At 43.5% G+C, this 14522-nt stretch overlaps 1 protein-coding gene across 1 annotated transcript; it reads left to right on the forward strand.

Annotated features, from left to right (window-relative positions):
• The first annotated feature begins 652 nt into the window (after positions 1-652).
• On the forward strand, positions 653-2091 carry LOC117186014. The gene is made up of 2 exons (XM_033386047.1): positions 653-1281; positions 1401-2091. The coding sequence occupies exons 1-2, from the start codon at positions 1268-1270 to the stop codon at positions 1897-1899; spliced, it is 513 nt and encodes a 170-aa protein (XP_033241938.1). The 5' UTR covers positions 653-1267; the 3' UTR covers positions 1900-2091.
• The last annotated feature ends 12431 nt before the right edge of the window (positions 2092-14522 follow it).

Below are 14522 nucleotides of genomic sequence, written 5' to 3' on the forward strand. Positions count from 1 at the left end.
GAGAATTCGCTTGGACAGGTCACAGTGAAATTGTTCACTTCTAAGTCAACAGTAGCACCAGTGAAGAAACAGTCTCTTCCGAAGCTTGAACTATGCGGTGCACATCTACTTTCTCAGTTGTATAACAAAGTCAAGGCCATATTCAGTAAACACACTATCACATCTTATTTTTGGAGCGACTCACAGGTCGTATTGCATTGGCTGCAACAACACTCAGTCACCTTATTGACCTTTGTTGGAAATCGAGTGTCCGATATTCAGGATTTAACTTCTGATGGAAAATGGCGCTATGCGCCAACACATCAAAACCCTGCTGATATTCTGTCGCGAGGCTGTAACGTTAGCGAGTTGATTAAGCCTCCATGGTTTTCGGGTCCTACGTTTCTAGTCGAGGATTCGCTAAACTGGCCCGCCACTGGTGGAAAAATTGATATTGACATGTACGTGGTTAGCTCGGAGAAACGGAAAAGTTTGTTTATCAACATCGTCGATAATATCAGCTCGTACACTCACAGTCTTCGTCTCATTGCTTGGATGATTAGGTTCATAAGGAGATGTCGGAAGCAATCGACGTTTACCACAACCTCACCGACGCCAGATGAACTGCGTTTTGCTTCACATTGCGTTATTTGGAACATTCAACAAACTAATTTTGTAGAGGAAATCCGTTTACTTCAGAAGCAAAAACCATTAAAAAGCAGCTTAAAGTTTCTTACTCACTTTTTAGAAGTCGTGAACGGATTCGAACTTATCAAGGTTGGTGGACGTTTGGAATACTCAGACCTACAAGACGGTCAAAAACATCCGTTGCTGCTGCCTAGTCATTCCAAATTTGTATGGAACTATATTCGCCATTTGCATCTTCGGAACTATCACGCTGGACCTAAAGCCCTAGTCGCTCTCATTCGTTTGGAGTATTGGATCGTTAACGCCAGAGACTTGGCACGTCGAATTGTTCGCTCCTGTGTACACTGCGTTCGCTACAGACCGAAGCTGCTACAACAACTCATGGGCTCATTACCGCCTAAGCGACTCGCTCCGGCTCGACCCTTTGAACGCTGTGGAGTTGACTTTTGTGGACCCATCAACACATATCTACGCATTCGAGGAAAGGGACCTACAAAATCATACATAGCCGTGTTCGTTTGCCTTTTCACCAAGGCCGATCACATCGAAGTAGTCTCTGACTTGTCAACAAAGGCGTTCTTAAATGCATTGAAACGGATGGGAGGTCGTCGCAAGCTGCCGGCAGACATCTTCTGCGATAATGCCACTAACTTTGTAGGGGCATCGAATCAACTGCAGGAACTAAAAAAGTTTATGTTCTTAAAGCAGACCCAAGATGAAATCTATAAATTTTGCGCATCTGACTTTATTAATTTCCATTTTATTCCCCCCAGGGCACCTCATTTCGGAGGCCTTTGGGAAGCGGCAGTCAAGAGTGCAAAGGGGCTGTTAAATCGTACGCTGGCCAACACCAGGTTCACCTTTGAAGAGTTGAGCACTGTCGTCGTCGAGATAGAATCGATCCTCAACTCGCGCCCGCTAACGCCGCTTTCGTCAGGCCCAAATGACTATAGCACTCTCACGGCGGGTCATCTCTTGGTTGGCGAATCATTGCGATCACTACCTGAAAGGTCCCTCGAGAATATCAATCTGTCAAGTATGGACCGCTACGATGCGATTACGGCCCTCAAGCAACGGTTTTGGAAGCAATGGTCTGCTGACTACAACAACGAATTGCGATCTCAACGAACATCACCGAGGGCACGTTGGTCATCATCCATGAGGACAACCTGCCACCGCTACGATGGACTTGTACGGGTGGTGCACCTCCGCACTGCAAATGGAACATGTTGCAGGCCAATACACAAGTTGGCAATTCTTCCGGTGGTTTGAAAGCAGTCCTTTCAACGGGGCCGGGATGTTCGGTCAAACTCCTTTAAGGAACAAAGTACTCAAATGACCCTCGTAAAATAGAGAGCCTACGCTCACTTTTTGTATTTACTCTCACCATTATTGTACTAAATTCACCACTGTATTCTCTCTCTTATGCCCAGTGCTCAAGCACTAAGATTTGTAATAAATAGTTATTGCCTAATGCTCAACTGGATCGATCGACTTTTCTCTTTCATATGAGACTTTAATTCGTTTGCAGAAAAAACTAACACACCCCCATCCGTGAATTAACATTAATTCGGAAAACGCTCCGTGTATAAATAGTAGTGGTCCTCCACTTATATACAAAAAAATCTTTGGGTAAACAAATTTTTCGTGCTTTTTTTCGCTGCAGGCGGTTGAGTTTCGTTATCCGAAATTTCCATTTCCAGATGATTGTGCATCGAATAATCGCTAGATTCGCACTCACTTCTAGAATATATTAAACGTCCTGCAGATATTGATGCTATACGCTAATATGCTAATAATCTTATTGTCGGCATTAAATGAAACGATTCAATTGGCATCATCGACATGGCATCTGCGTGTGCAATATTGGACAAATACACTGCACGTGTAATTTGCACATAAGTATGAGAAGTTGAATGATAACTATTTATTGTTGGCTTAATTGTTAACCAATCGGGCTGAAATTTTGGGGGCAGGATAACATTTTAATGTTCTAAATCACAAACAAATTTGTGAATGTGAAAAACGGGGCCTGGTTGATTATTTTACTATTTATCATAGCCGAATCATTGTGGTTCAGACTAACGTAAATCATCATTATTGTTCACTATTTGCACTGCCCACTGTATAAACATAAGCATAAAAGACATTTTACAATTATCAACCTTTGGTAGGGATGGGTATCTGAGTTTGTTAGTGCTTAGTGAGTCTGCAAAAGTTATTTTCAAGTCTGTGTCACGGAATAAAGACACGTAAAAGTGGCTCAAAATGTTTAAACTTTGTCTTGGCGAAGAAAACAGAGAGCCCCCGCTACAGCCTTTTTATACCCGATACTCAAAATGAGTATTGGGGTATATTAGATTTGTGGTGAAAATGGATGTGTGTAACGTCCAGAAGGAATCGTTTCCGACCCCATAAAGTATATATATTCTTGATCAGCATCAATAGCCGTCTGTCCGTCTGTCCGTCCCCTTCAGCGCCTAGTGCTCAAAAACTATAAGAGCTAGAGCAACGATGTTTTGGATCCATACTTCTGTGATATGTCTCTGCTACAAAATTATTTCAAAACTTCGCCCCGCCCACTTCCGCCCCCACAAAAGTCGAAAACCTGTGGCATCCACAATTTTAAAGATACGAGAAAACCAAAAACGCAGAATCGTAGAGAATGACCATATCTTTTAGACTGCAGAATCTGAATTGGATCGTATTATTATTATAGCCAGCATCAAGAAAACAATTTCATTTTTTCTCACCCTGTCTCTTTCTAACACACACGTAGCATAGCCGGCTTTGCTTAGAGTAAAAAATTATCGCCTAGATCTCAGAGACTATAAAGGCTAGAGCAACCAAATTTGGTATCCACACTCCTAAGATATCAGACCTAGACGAGTTTGTTTCAAAATTGCACCCCACCCCCCTTCCGCCCACACAAAGGACGAAAATCTGTTGCACCCACAATATTGAGGATACGAGAAAACTAAAAACGCAGAATCATAGATAATGATAATATCTACCAGAGTGCTGAATCTGGATCAGATCAGATCATTTTTATAGCCAAAAGGAACAAATCAATTTGCACTGGCTACGCAGCGCCCGACGTCACGCTCAGACTGATTTTCTCTCTCTCTCGCACGCACTCTGTGTCGTGTCGCTTAATATTAGCGGCGTCTGCCGGAGGAGAGCCATACTGACTAAGTATCGGGTATTAATGTAGAGTTGCGGTCTCCGCAGCAACTCACATCGTTCCCCCTCGTTTAGCTCTCTGCTTTCTCCTGAGTCATGTTGTTTGTTTTTTCCATTTTCCACTTGCTGAAAGTTTTTTTTTTGCTTTTTATCGGACTTAGGGATATTCCTGACAAGCTTAAAGTTCTCCTTAACGCCTTTCCTGCGTCTATCTCTCCCTCATCCTCTGAGGTAATTTAGTCCAATGGTTTTTTGATAATTAGCTAGCAACTAGTAAGCTGTAAATTCCGTCTTGTCTCTGAGGTTGCTTGCCAAGTTAATATGCGGCTGTGACATCGTTAGAGCAATCCTACGAGTGCCTTCGACCCTTGGCAGAACTTTCAGAAAGTTTTGAGTGTATGTGTGCTTTTTATATCGCTTGAAGTAACAACAAGAAACTTTTCTGTTTCGTACACAAACACTTGCATAAATTATTGCATTTTGCAGTAATTCATGAAACTATAAAACGTCAGGAGTTTCCATTTCACCTCAGCCAAATCTTGTACTTTTGTGCTTTCGCTGTGTCACATTGTAATTGCATGGGTGAGAAATGAGGAGAAAGTTACTTTTCATATAAATTTAATTTTGCAATACTTGTTAGGTATACAATTAGTTTTTTCTTTGTCCGGACGGACAGATGGATAGACGGACAGACAGACATGGCTCAATCGACTCGGCTATTGACGCTGATCAAGAATATATATATTTTATGGGGTTGAAACGCTTCCTTCTGGACGTTACACACATCCATTTTCCCTAAAAATCTAATATACCTCTTTGCTCATATTGAGTATCGGGTATAAAAATGGCTAATATTAATTTTAACACTTTAAACCTGAAAAACAGTTTTTTTTACTTAAGATGCGTACTGTAATAAAAACCTAGACTTATTGGCGCTCGGAAGATCCACGATCCACACGGCGCTCACCGCAGCATAACGTTTAAGCTAGTTTAGTTTCGATTTCACCCCCGTTTCAACCAGCCGACATACAACACGAATATACAACAAATGTACAACATATATACATATATATATATATATATACATATATATATATATATATGCATATGTTTTACGACGAGTGCTTGGAGTCTCGATCCGCCCTACAAACACACATAAATGATAATTTCCTTCTGTTTACGAATGGATCAAAAACCATAAATACCACATCATTCGCAGTCACAACAGGAAGAAACACTTTAAAAGTGTGCTTATAACAAATATTTTCTTCGAAATCAAAGCTATATACGATGCAATACAAATTATTAAATCTAAGATTATTTGTCTATAAGATAAAACAAAACAAAAAATAATTAGACTAACCCTAGGACATACAATAATAACTTGCAAAAATTACCTCGACCGTAAGTACTAAAATAAATACTTGTATGCATTGCCAGAACGACATCCCAGTAACTATAGAACATTTACTTAAAGACTTCCTATCTTCACAACTCACAGACATACGTAGCAAAATCTTTTCTTTTAATAATCCACTCACAGGCTGGCGAAAATCCTCTAGCTGAACCCTCCACGAGGGTACCGGCTGGGTAATAGACACTGCATTACCCCGGGCAAGGGTAATGCACTGTCGCTTGCTCTGTCCGAGGCAATGCAGTGTCTAGCTAAGGCAATGGTCCGGCGTCTTCCCGATCTAACGTCGGAGGAACCGAACCAGGGCCATGGCTAGAGGTGCCTGGCGGTCAGGCTTAAAACGCTAGGGGGTGGTCCCCCCTAACCTGTATGGAGCCTCGGGCCAATTATGGAGGCGAGGAACGATCAAACACGGGTTGGGATGTCAACCCAAACGTCGGTGGGAAGCGTGACTGCTACCACCGGCGGGCACGGGGAGGAGCAATCCTCTCTGCGTGTCGCCAGCGGTCACACCTCGGACTTGGCGGAGCAGGCCAGGTCAGTTGTAAAGCTACTGCCACAACAACAATAAAACTCACTCCGCAGCCTGCAAGCTGAGCCGCACAGATGCCTTAGTCGACACAGACACGGATCTGGAGAGCGTGCTCTCATTAAGCAGGACGGAGGAAGAGAGCCTTCTCCAGGCACCAGCTCCCTGCGTAGAGAATGGCCGAAGCGTTCCTAAGAGAGGATGAAGGCCAAAGCGCAATACAAAGCGGCACTCAACATCAAAAGCCGGCTGCAAGGAAAGGCAGACATCTCCCAGGAGGAGAAAGCCAAGCTAGCCTGGGCCGAGGAGCGAGGAGCGATGCCACAAATGAGGGCGTCGAATGGCGAATTTGCCAATAAGGTGGAGGAAATGGCCACCAAGAGGCAACGATCGACTGAGAGTGCCATTAAGGACACTCCGGCGAGCAAGCGGCAACGCGGGTCCACCAAGAAGAAAGCCCAAAGCGAAGGTCAGTGACGTGACCAAACGAGATTTGAGGCGGAGAAGCGAGGAGAATGGCAGCGGCACAGTGGCACAGTGGCACAGCTGGTGCATGCGAGTCTGGCCATCGCACTGTTCGCGCAGATGGAGGAAGATTCCGCGGCCCCAATGCCCACTTTCGATAATGCTGGGTAGCTCAATGTGGTGAAAATCCTAAAATGCAATGACGACCCAACCCTAAGGTGGCTGACGCGCACGGTCTGCCAACTGGAGGCGATGTGGGAGGGGACCAAGCTGGAGGTCGTGGACCGGAGGCTTATCCCGTCCAAACCTAAGGCGAAGGTACTCTTCCCCATCACAATCCAGGAAGACCGAGCGCTGAAGCTCCTTCAGCGGCAAAAAACGGACGTGGAGGATTGGAGGATCCTACACATTGGTAGCCCACTACCCAACGAGGGGGGCCAATGTGTGATCCTCCAAATAAACAAAGAAGCAGAAGATCTGTTCTACCCCAAATTCGGGAAGATGGCGTGGGGCATGGGTAGTGTTTACCTGCGCCTCAGAAAGCGCTACCCCGAAGACAAGGACGCGCGCACCCTACACGCAGGCGAGGTGGAAAAGGACTTAGGTATTGAGTCCTTGAGTCTTGGAAGAAGAGGAGGACGGTGACCTGACGCTGGTAGTCAACCCGTCAGGTGCAACTGAGCCATCCACCCATGATGCTGAGTGTGCTGCAGCTCAACTTGCATAAATGCAAGGTGGCGTCGGCGGAGCTGACCCCAAAAACACAGGTCAAAAACCTGGGCACATTACTGGACAGTAAACTGGCATGGAAACCCAATGAATTGGAAAGGGTAAAGAAGGCCACCATTGCGCTTTACGCATCCAAGAAGATGCTTGCAGCACATGGGGCCTGTCTCAGGCTCTGATGCACTGGATTTACATCTCGGTGGTGCGACCAACTCTGCTGTATTGAATCTTAGTGTGGTGGAAAGCTACCGAAAAGAAGACGTATCATAAGCTTATGGAAAAGACTTGACATTCACGCTCGTCTGACTGCAGGAAAGGCAGCACAGCGCCTTATTGACCAGATCCACTGAATACATGACCCACCAAACTTGCCTCGACGTCAAAACAACCTCATCTTTGTAACGTGCAACCACGGTGTAGGCCAGATGGTCCTCTCAGCTTGGAGCGGCACGCTGCGAATTTTCCGGCTACTGGCTCGTCGGCCAGGAGTGTGGTGTTCTTTTATTTTTGCTCCTAAGCTGGTGCCTACCTTATTATTATTACAACACCTAAAACGAAAGACAACAAGGGGGAACGTTGTGAGTTGCTGCGGACACCGCAACTCTACAGTTATACCCGATACTTATTCAGTATGGCTCTCCTCCGGCAGACGCCGCTAATATTGAACGACACGACAAAGAGTGCGTGCGAGAGAGACAGAAAATCAGTCTGAGCGTGACGTCGGGCGCTGCGTAGCGAGTGCAAATTGATTTGTTCCTTTTGGCTATAAAAATGATCTGATCTGATCCAGATTCAGCAATCTGATAGATATGATCATTATCTATGATTCTGCGTTTTTAGTTTTCTCGTATCCTCAATATTGTGGATGCAACAGATTTTCGTCCTTTGTGGAGGCGGAAGGGGGTGAAGCGAAATTCTGAGGATTACGTTTTATAGTGAGATCTAACAGGAGTGCGGATACCAAATTTGGTTACTCTAGCCTTAATAGTCTCTGAGATTTGTGAATATCCCCAGATTTTCATCCTTTGCGGGGGCGGAAGGGGGTGTGGCGAAATCTTGAAACAAACTCGTCTCGGTCCGATATATTAGGAGTGTGGATACCAAATTTGGTTGCTCTAGCTTTTATAGTCTCTGAGATCTAGGCGCTAATGTTTTACTCTAAGCAAAGCCGGCTATGCTACGTGTGTGTTAGAGAGAGACAGGGCGAGAAAAAATGAAATTGTTTTCTTGATGCTGGCTATAATAATAATACGATCCAATTCAGATTCCGCAGTCTTAAAGATATGGTCATTCTCTACAATTCTACGTTTTTGGTTTTCTCATATCTTTAAAATTGTGGATGCCACAGACTTTCGTCCTTTGTGGGGGCGGAAGTGGGCGGGGCGAAGTTTTGAAATATTTTTGTAGCAGTGACATATCACAGAAGTCTGGATCCAAAACATCGTTGCTCTAGCTCTTATAGTCTTTGAGCACTAGGCGCTGAAGGGGACGGACAGACGGACGGACGGACAGACGGACAGACGGACAGACGGACGGACGGACAGACAGACAGGGCTCAATCGACTCGGCTATTGATGCTGATCAAGAATATATATTCTTTATGGGGTCGGAAACGATTCCTTCTGGACGTTACACACATCCACTTTTACCACAAATCTAATATACCCCAATACTCATTTTGAGTATCGGGTATAATAACTGCATTTGGGAACGGACAACGAAATGGATTCCTCAGATGTTCATGAGGAGTAATGCTCGCCCACCCTACCTTGGTCTTGTTTTGCCAGATAACACATACTTTAATTCAAGGCGTTAATTAGATACGACTTAATTTTAAACAAGTGGAGTAAGGTAAAACAGGCAAAGTAAATAAGTAAGAGGCTTAGGTTTAGATATGTATATATGTACATATAGGAACAGATAAGTTAAATAAATTGAAAGCAAAAACACAAAAATTTAACGCGAGACCGAGCTGGACATAGCGGTCAACCAAAAGAGGAGGTGTGATAGACGAGACACGCAGGGAAAAGACAATAAACAAGAGACCAAACATGTCTGACGCGCTGATACCCTTTCCTCTTCTCTCACTAAGTGGGTGTGCGCCCGTGACAAACATTTGGTGCATTCGCCATCAAAAAACTTTGTGATAATATATTTACTTAATTAACAATCACTCACAAGATCCTCCATCGACGAAGCGCTTCCGATTTCTGTCTCTGAAAAGCATTGGAAAAGAAAAGAGCACACTCAATTCGCCTTAAGCACACACACACAAAAAAGTAAACCGATAAAAGAGCGGCTCAGACAGGTCGAGCTAAGTTTAGCTGTTCTTTCTTAATTCTTTTCTCCCTGTCTCCTTTTGCATTCCTTTTCGCTCAGCCACGCGTTCATCTTCCCTGATCACCGGTACTTATCGAGCACCGGTGCGTAGGGGCTCGCCCTCAGAGGCAAAGTTAATTGGGAATAGAAAGAAACGAGTGAGAGATAAAGAAGCCTAACGGAATGGAGACGATAGAAAGAACAGGGTGGAAATGCTTAGAGAATATATATCTATTTTTATCGGATTCTCCTATTTTTTCTTCTATTTAAATAGTCTGGTTTTATGGATGTTTAACTTCTTATCTGCCGATGGTTGATCTATTTCTTTGGGCCTGACACTGCACTACGCTGTCTGTGGATCACACTTTCTGATTCCTCCTGTGTAGATTACCAATTAATACTTCACTGCCAGGGATATACTTCACTTTCTTATTTTGCTTGTTTTTAATGGGGTTTTTCTTTGCACACCTATGTATGTATATTTAGAATTAGTGGCTCCCACTTGAGAAGGTACTCGTTAAATAACGATTTATAATGTCGACCCAGCTTGGAATGACACAATGGCGTCCCGATGACATCTATTTAAGACTTTTCTTCTTGTCGAAATTCGACTTCGAACCCGCTCTCCTTTCGATGAGGAAGTTTGACCTGGCTCTGACCCACTTTTTTGATCCCCGGCCCTCTTTGCCAAATTTTAAGGAGAATTTTTTCTTGCCGCTAGTCTGACAGTGCCTAATTTTCGATGGACCTCAAAAACCCTAGGTCATATAAGCTAACGGACCAATGTAGCATATTCCAGGCTGAGGTTTTTGCCATCAGGAAAGCTGCAGAGGTTGCTCTTCTCACAGAACGAACACACGATGCGGTCAACCCATTCGTCGACAGCCAAGCGGCGATAAGATCCATGCAGTCGTCCACGGTCAGTTCCAGAAGTGTCGTGGAGAGCAGGGAGGCACTACACACCCTAAGCATGACAAAGTCAGTGCGGATATACTGGGTTCCCAGCCACCATGGCATCGAAGGAACCGAGGCGGCAGACGTCCCGGCTAAGAAAGGCGTCGGGCTGACGAATGAAAGAACAGAGAACGTTCCTGTCTCCCTAGGAACGCTACAAAGCGTTCAGGCCAGACTGCAGACCGAAAGCAGGTGGAGGAGTACCACCACCGGCAGAATCACGAAAACCATGTGCAGAGAACGCACTGGAAAACTCAGTCAGTACCTACTACACCTGCCACGGAAGGACTGCAGATTGCTAGTGGGAATACCCACAGGACACTGTCTAGCTGCGGCGCACGCTGTAAAGCTAGAGTAAGTGACCATAAGTGCAATCCCTTCTAAAAAAATTATTTTTGCTTAGTTATTGTTAACTTTTTTCAATTAAAATTCAGATGGACCAACAAAATATTAATACAAAAAATGAAAAGCAAATGCTGTATATGGACAAAATAAAAAATAACCCACAAAAACTGATGAATTATAGAGCAAAACAAAAAGAAATGTATCGAACGTACTGAATAAAATTGCGAGAGAATCCAATAGAAGTCGAGAGAAAGTTAAAAAGAACGAGGTGGAACGTTGTGAGTTGCTGCGGACACCGCAACTCTACGGTTATACCCGATACTAAGTCAGTATGGCTCTCCTTCGGCAGACGCAGCGAATATTAAACGACACGACAAAGAGTGCGTGCGAGAGAGACAGAAAATCAGTCTGAGCGTGACGTCGGGGGCTGCGTAGCCACTGCAAATTGATTTGTTCCTTTTGGCTACAAAAATGATCCGATCTGATCCAGATTCAGCAATCTGATAGATATAGTCATTATCTATGATTCTGCGTTTTTAGTTTTCTCGAATGTGCAATATTGTGGATGCAACAGATTTTCGTCCTTTGTGTGGGCGGAAGGGGGTGGGGCGAAATTTTGAGATAAACGTTTTATAGTGAGATCTAACAGGAGTGCGGATACTAAATTTGGTTACTCTAGCGTTAATAGTCTCTGAGATTTGTGGATGCCCCAGATTTTTGTCCTTTGCGGGGGCGGAAGGGGGTGTGGCGAAATTTGGACACGAAACGGTCAAGGTCCGATATCACAGGAGTGTGGATACCAAATTTGGTTGCTCTGGCTCTTATAGGTTCTGAGATCCTTGAACTCATATTTTGCAATTGGCAAAGCCGACCATGAAACCTGTGTGTTAGAGAGAGACAGAGCGAGAAAGAATGAAATTGTTTTCTTGATTCTGGCTATAATAATTATACGATCTGGTTGAGATTTTACACTCTAGAACATAAAGTCATCCTCTACGATTCTGCGTTTTTGGCTTTATCGTATCTTTAAAAATGTGGATGCCACAGATTTTCGTCTTTTGTGGGGTCGGAAGTGGGCGGGGCGAAGTTTTGAAATATTTTTGTATCAGTGACATATAACAGAAGTCTGGATACAAAACATCGTTGCTCTAGCTCTTATAGTCTTTGAGCACTAGGCGCTGATCAAGAATATATATACTTTATGGGGTCGGAAACGATTCCTTCTGGACGTTACACACATCCACTTTTACCACAAATCTAATATACCCCAATACTCATTTTGAGTATCGGGTATAAAAATGAAAAGCAAATGCTGTATATGGACAAAATAAAAAATAACCCACAAAAACTGATGAATTATAGAGCAAAACAAAAAGAAATGTATCGAACGTACTGAATAAAATTGCGAGAGAATCCAATAGAAGTCGAGAGAAAGTTAAAAAGAACGAGGTGGAACGTTGTGAGTTGCTGCGGACACCGCAACTCTACGGTTATACCCGATACTAAGTCAGTATGGCTCTCCTTCGGCAGACGCAGCGAATATTAAACGACACGACAAAGAGTGCGTGCGAGAGAGACAGAAAATCAGTCTGAGCGTGACGTCGGGGGCTGCGTAGCCACTGCAAATTGATTTGTTCCTTTTGGCTACAAAAATGATCCGATCTGATCCAGATTCAGCAATCTGATAGATATAGTCATTATCTATGATTCTGCGTTTTTAGTTTTCTCGAATGTGCAATATTGTGGATGCAACAGATTTTCGTCCTTTGTGTGGGCGGAAGGGGGTGGGGCGAAATTTTGAGATAAACGTTTTATAGTGAGATCTAACAGGAGTGCGGATACTAAATTTGGTTACTCTAGCGTTAATAGTCTCTGAGATTTGTGGATGCCCCAGATTTTTGTCCTTTGCGGGGGCGGAAGGGGGTGTGGCGAAATTTGGACACGAAACGGTCAAGGTCCGATATCACAGGAGTGTGGATACCAAATTTGGTTGCTCTGGCTCTTATAGGTTCTGAGATCCTTGAACTCATATTTTGCAATTGGCAAAGCCGACCATGAAACCTGTGTGTTAGAGAGAGACAGAGCGAGAAAGAATGAAATTGTTTTCTTGATTCTGGCTATAATAATTATACGATCTGGTTGAGATTTTACACTCTAGAACATAAAGTCATCCTCTACGATTCTGCGTTTTTGGCTTTATCGTATCTTTAAAAATGTGGATGCCACAGATTTTCGTCTTTTGTGGGGTCGGAAGTGGGCGGGGCGAAGTTTTGAAATATTTTTGTATCAGTGACATATAACAGAAGTCTGGATACAAAACATCGTTGCTCTAGCTCTTATAGTCTTTGAGCACTAGGCGCTGATCAAGAATATATATACTTTATGGGGTCGGAAACGATTCCTTCTGGACGTTACACACATCCACTTTTACCACAAATCTAATATACCCCAATACTCATTTTGAGTATCGGGTATAAAAATGAAAAGCAAATGCTGTATATGGACAAAATAAAAAATAACCCACAAAAACTGATGAATTATAGAGCAAAACAAAAAGAAATGTATCGAACGTACTGAATAAAATTGCGAGAGAATCCAATAGAAGTCGAGAGAAAGTTAAAAAGAACGAGGTGGAACGTTGTGAGTTGCTGCGGACACCGCAACTCTACGGTTATACCCGATACTAAGTCAGTATGGCTCTCCTCCGGCAGACGCCGCTAATATTAAACGACACGACAAAGAGTGCGTGCGAGAGAGACAGAAAATCAGTCTGAGCGTGACGTCGGGCGCTGCGTAGCCACTGAAAATTGACTTCTTGCTATTGGCTACAAAAATGATCCGATCTGATCCAGATTCAGCAATCTGATAGATATGGTCATTATCTATGATTCTGCGTTTTTAGTTTTCTCGAATCTGCAATATTGTGGATGCAACAGATTTTCGTCTTTTGTGGGGGCGGAAGGGGGTGGGGCGAAATTCTGAGATATACGTTTTATAGTGAGATCTAACAGAAGTGCGGATACCAAATTTGGTTACTCTAGCCTTAATAGTCTCTGAGATTTGTGGATGCCCCAGATTTTCGTCCTTTGCGTGGGCGGAAGGGGGTGTGGCGAAATTTGGACACGAAACGGTCAAGGTCCGATATCACAGGAGTGTGGATACCAAATTTGGTTGCTCTGGCTCTAATAGGTTCTGAGATCCTTGAACTCATATTTTGCAATTGTCAAAACCGACCATGAAACCTGTGTGTTAGAGAGAGACAGAGCGAGAAAAAATGAAATTGTTTTCTTGATTCTGGCTATAATCATTATTCGATCTGGTTCAGATTTTGCACTGTAGAAGATATGGTCATCCTCACCGATTCTGCGTTTTTGGTCTTATCGTATCTTTAAAAATGTGGATGCCACAGATTTTCGTCCTTTGTGGGGGCGGAAGTGGGCGGGGCGAAGTTTTGAAATATTTTTGTAGCAGTGACATATCACAGAAGTCTGGATCCAAAACATCGTTGCTCTAGCTCTTATAGTCTTTGAGCACTAGGCGCTGAAGGGGACGGACAGACAGACAGGGCTCAATCGACTCGGCTATTGATGCTGATCAAGAATATATATACTTTATGGGGTCGGAAACGATTCCTTCTGGACGTTACACACATCCACTTTTACCACAAATCTAATATACCCCAATACTCATTTTGAGTATCGGGTATAATAAGATGGAGAACAATGGAGAACAAGAAAAGTGAAAGGTATTGGAGCAAGCAATCTCTTGGAAGGGTCGTAAAGAAGGCAGAAAGGGCACTACCAAAAAATGCAGAAAGGCGAAAAGTTGTTCTTGACGTATTAAATAAAAAATATAACGAAGGTAAAATTAACATTGGATGTTGCCAAAAAGTTATTTTTAAAAGATGAAATATCCGTATAAGCAGCTGAGAGGAAAAAAAAACAATTATTGTCAATGGCC

Source organism: Drosophila miranda, chromosome XL, assembly GCF_003369915.1.
Source record: "Drosophila miranda strain MSH22 chromosome XL, D.miranda_PacBio2.1, whole genome shotgun sequence".
NCBI lineage: Eukaryota > Metazoa > Arthropoda > Insecta > Diptera > Drosophilidae > Drosophila > Drosophila miranda.